Source organism: Miscanthus floridulus, chromosome 4, assembly GCF_019320115.1.
Source record: "Miscanthus floridulus cultivar M001 chromosome 4, ASM1932011v1, whole genome shotgun sequence".
NCBI lineage: Eukaryota > Viridiplantae > Streptophyta > Magnoliopsida > Poales > Poaceae > Miscanthus > Miscanthus floridulus.
In genome coordinates, this window is record NC_089583.1 from 37,830,159 (window position 1) to 37,834,048 (window position 3,890).

The 3,890-nt window shown below is 46.6% G+C and overlaps 1 protein-coding gene across 1 annotated transcript; it reads left to right on the forward strand.

Annotated features, from left to right (window-relative positions):
* The first annotated feature begins 1,927 nt into the window (after nt 1-1,927).
* Nucleotides 1,928-2,890, forward strand: LOC136551348 (photosystem I reaction center subunit IV, chloroplastic-like). The gene is made up of 3 exons (XM_066542916.1): nt 1,928-2,269; nt 2,384-2,449; nt 2,580-2,890. The coding sequence occupies exons 1-3, from the start codon at nt 2,027-2,029 to the stop codon at nt 2,682-2,684; spliced, it is 414 nt and encodes a 137-aa protein (XP_066399013.1). The 5' UTR covers nt 1,928-2,026; the 3' UTR covers nt 2,685-2,890.
* The last annotated feature ends 1,000 nt before the right edge of the window (nt 2,891-3,890 follow it).

Genomic DNA, 3,890 nt, shown 5'->3' on the forward strand with positions numbered 1-3,890 from the left:
CAGAGAGAAATTTTGGGCTCTAAAAGGGATTCTGTTAACCTCTGCATTAATCAGATCAGTTGGATCTAGGTTGCCCATTGGTCCTAGGCATTAGAAATGCGGCTGATCGGTTGGAATAACTAATTTGTTGCGAACTTCCTAAGTTTAGAGGATCCGAAGAACAAAGAAAAAGAGAAAAAAATTACCAACTGTATGAACTCGCAAAGACCAGAGGAATCGAGGTAAAAAGTAACGGAAGTGGAACGAACCGCAGGGACGTCGAAGTTGATTGCCATTATCTTGAGGTAGATGGGGGCACAAGCTGGAGACTCGAGGTTGACGCTGGAGAAAAGTTCTTGTTGGTTGAGGTCGCGCAGTTGTTCGTCGGAGTCGCCGCCGGAAAGAGAATGCCAAAGATTGGAGTCTGAGGGTAGGAGACGAGCGTTCCGGAGAAATCTATTTATAAGCCGCTTGGAGTAGGGGTATTTTGGACTTATCTCTATGCCGCGCGCATGTGGGTCGAGGTGGTTCAGATGGATATGGTAACTGTTCGCACGATAATCAAGGGATTGTACAGATGATTTGATGGCAAGTAATCATGACTTGGAAGAGATCTCGGTACAGGATATTTTAATTCTGAAAATGGCGGCATTATTATGTTAGGATCTTGCCGATGGATTATTGTTTCGGTATCTTAACCATAATGGTTGGCAATTGTGCGATATTTAGTGAGGTGCGTGAATCAGGACTAGATTTGGTCAGATTTGATAACAGATCAAGTTTTGGCTTGGAGGATGAGTTACGGTAATTGGACGAAGGCAAACGTTATCTGGAGTAAATTTCGGAGCATTAATGGTTTTTTACTCCGAAATTGGGGGGCATGTGTTGACACCGTTTTTTGCACGTGTCAAAATGATCAGAGTGTGCTAATCGACAGGAGGAAAGTTACTGTATACGCTGACAGCCGATGAAAATCAGCTTGTAAAGATGGTTGCCGATGAATGGTGGTGATCGATGGAAAGGTTGATTTAGACTCGGGCGTTGCCGATAAGGTTGGAGATGTTATTGTCGATGCCGATGAGGGAAGGCTTGAAAACTACTGTCGATGAAACAGGAAGTATGCCGATGGAAAGGAGGTCGGTGAGAATTTCATCGTAATTGAGGCGGACAGGAAAATAGATAGGAGTTGATTTCCTTTTCTATATTTGTTAGAGTATGATTCATGTAAGAGTCACGTGTTTTCTTAGATATGGGCTTGGTGTCCTAGTCGTATTTGGTTATGTCTCTTTAGATCAGGGTATAAATATAGATTGAGGGGCAATGTAATAGATATATCAATCAATATCAAAACCAATTTTTACCCCTATTTGCATCTACTTACTTTTCGGCGACTTCGTCAATTTGCATATTTTTTCTTTTTACGAGTTCTCATTGATTCGGCGAGTTGCATCGCTTCAGTGCGACCTTCGGCGATTCTCGAGTTCCACGTGAGTACCTCTTGGCCGTGACTTCCGGGCGTATCGCTGTTGTCAGGACCAAAGTGCTCGTATCTTCATCCTTGTCGATTAACAGGTCAAATCGACTGGCACGCTTTGGATATCGATTCGGGTATTAGCCCTTTGTGTTTGCAGATTCACTTTTGCATCAACAATAATAATTACACAAATGTCAAACAGCAACTGTACCTGTCATGCATGGCTATAATGCTAGTATATCCTCCCCGCCATGATAACCCGAGCAGCAAAAGATACTTTGTGATGGCTATATCCCACCATGATGACCATCACACCGCAGTGTTGTGGTGGAGTGGCAGTGGCACCAGGAACCGAATCCATCCCACGGATAAGATACGCCAGGTGGCGGCAGGCCAGTGGCGGGAATCGCCGGTGGCGCCCTGCGCGCCGGCTGGGGATAATCCACGGCATGCAATTTGAGGCCATTACACCCTTGGTCTTGGCTCGGCTCGTACTACACCTCACCCTCACTCTCTCTTGCCCATCCGCGCCAGACGAACTCAGCACCCGCGCGCGGCAAGGAGTTCACGCCCATGGCGAGCACCAACATGGCGTCGGCCACTTCGCGGTTCATGCTGGCAGCGGGCGTGGCCACCGCCGGCAGCGGCATCAGCGGCCGCGTCAGCTTCGCGTCGGCGCCCAACCGGCTGGGCGGGAGGCTCGTGGTCCGGGCCGACCCGGAGGCCCCGGCTGAGCCGGCGGAAGGGGAGGGCGCCGTGGCCACCAAGCCCAAGGCCGACAAGCCGCCGCCGATCGGGCCCAAGAGGGGCGCCAAGGTTCATATATACTCGCTCCTATATAACACCCATCCATGTCGTCTATGCTCCTCAAACTGCCACCGATTTGATTTGGTCTCTGATATGATTCTTGTGCCATTGATCGGTTGCCAGGTGAAGATCCTGAGGAGGGAGTCCTACTGGTACAACGGGATCGGCAACGTCGTCACCGTCGATCAGGTTACTAGCTCACTCTCCTCATCATAGACTACATAGTAGATACTGAAAAAGATTTATTTGACAATTTGGAACATGCATGACAATACTATATATAGCTAGAGAATCATACTGTTAGCATTATATTATGCAGGACCCCAACACCCGCTACCCGGTGGTGGTGCGGTTCAACAAGGTGAACTACGCCGGCGTGTCCACCAACAACTACGCCTTGGACGAGATCCAGGAGGTGAAATGAGTGATCGAGGCCGGCCGCCTCATCAAGGGCTAAGCGCTAGCTCCCGTGTGATTTGTAGTTGTCAATGTGAAATGAGGCCGAAGCTGCATGCTGTGCTAGCTAGCGTCACAACATCGATCTTCTGTGTAATAGCTTATAATCTCCATAATCATCATGTAATTGCTTGCTTCATTCACCGTGGACTCAATAATCTCTCTTGCTCTAAATTTGCTGTATTCTTTTTTCTTGTGATTTTGTACATGCACATAAATCTCTCTCTGGCACCATTGTTTGCGCTCTGCTAAAAACTCACTCCTGCAGTCGTGCTAGCTTCTAAATATACCGGAGTTCATACAGCATATATAGCAGATCAACATCCCCAAATAACTTCACATGTCCTGTGTGTGTGTCTATATATATATATACATACATACATACTGTTTTGCTATATTGCACCTTGGTGCATTCTGTGCACAGAATTCACCCAGACAACCCGGTGCGCCTAGTCCGTGGAACCGACCGAATCCGCCCACTATCCGAGCGCACCTCCCGCACGCAAACTGTCACCCCGGAAAATGTCATGCGTGCGTCCTAGTTAATTTGTATCATCTACCGACCATGCACAACCACATTGCATGCAAAATCCCACCAGACTGCATGCATGCATGGATAGAATCTTTTGTGGGTTAGATTCTTTAAAATAAAATTTCTCTTAAACCATAACCCCAATTAACAAATCGTTTGTTGCATCTTACTCAAAAAAAATATGCTTAACAAAACTAGATCCAATATGGATATATTTTATTATTTTTACAACGAGTTGCATCTCTGTGTGTTATTGATTGCAACTCTGTATACTATCGAGTTGCAACTAGTTATAACTTTGTGTACCTTTTGCATCTGGTCTTCACACTACTACATAATGGACTTGTTGTCTCGGTTACCGCGCCGGGACAACGATCCCGGGACTAAAGGTGGAACCTTCAGTCCCGGGTCATCGAGCCGGGACTAAAGAGTGACCTTTAGTCCCGGTTGGTAACACCAACCGGGACTAAAGGCCCTCCAGTCGAGCAACCTGGCGTACCCTTTAGTCCCGGTTGGTAACCCCAACCGGGACTAAAGGTTCCTTTTCTTTTTCATTTTTTTGTTTAATTTGTTTTCAGTTCAGTTACACGTATTTGTTTAATATATAATATGTTTTTATGTACGTATTCTACGCTGCTAATA

Coding starts and splice junctions, on each gene's coding strand:
- LOC136551348 (XM_066542916.1), top strand. CDS start 2,027: ATGGCGAGCACCAACATGGCGTCGGCCACTTCGCGGTTCATGCTGGCA. Junction 2,270..2,383: donor GGCCCAAGAGGGGCGCCAAG/GTTCATATATAC, acceptor ATCGGTTGCCAG/GTGAAGATCCTGAGGAGGGA. Junction 2,450..2,579: donor ACGTCGTCACCGTCGATCAG/GTTACTAGCTCA, acceptor TATATTATGCAG/GACCCCAACACCCGCTACCC.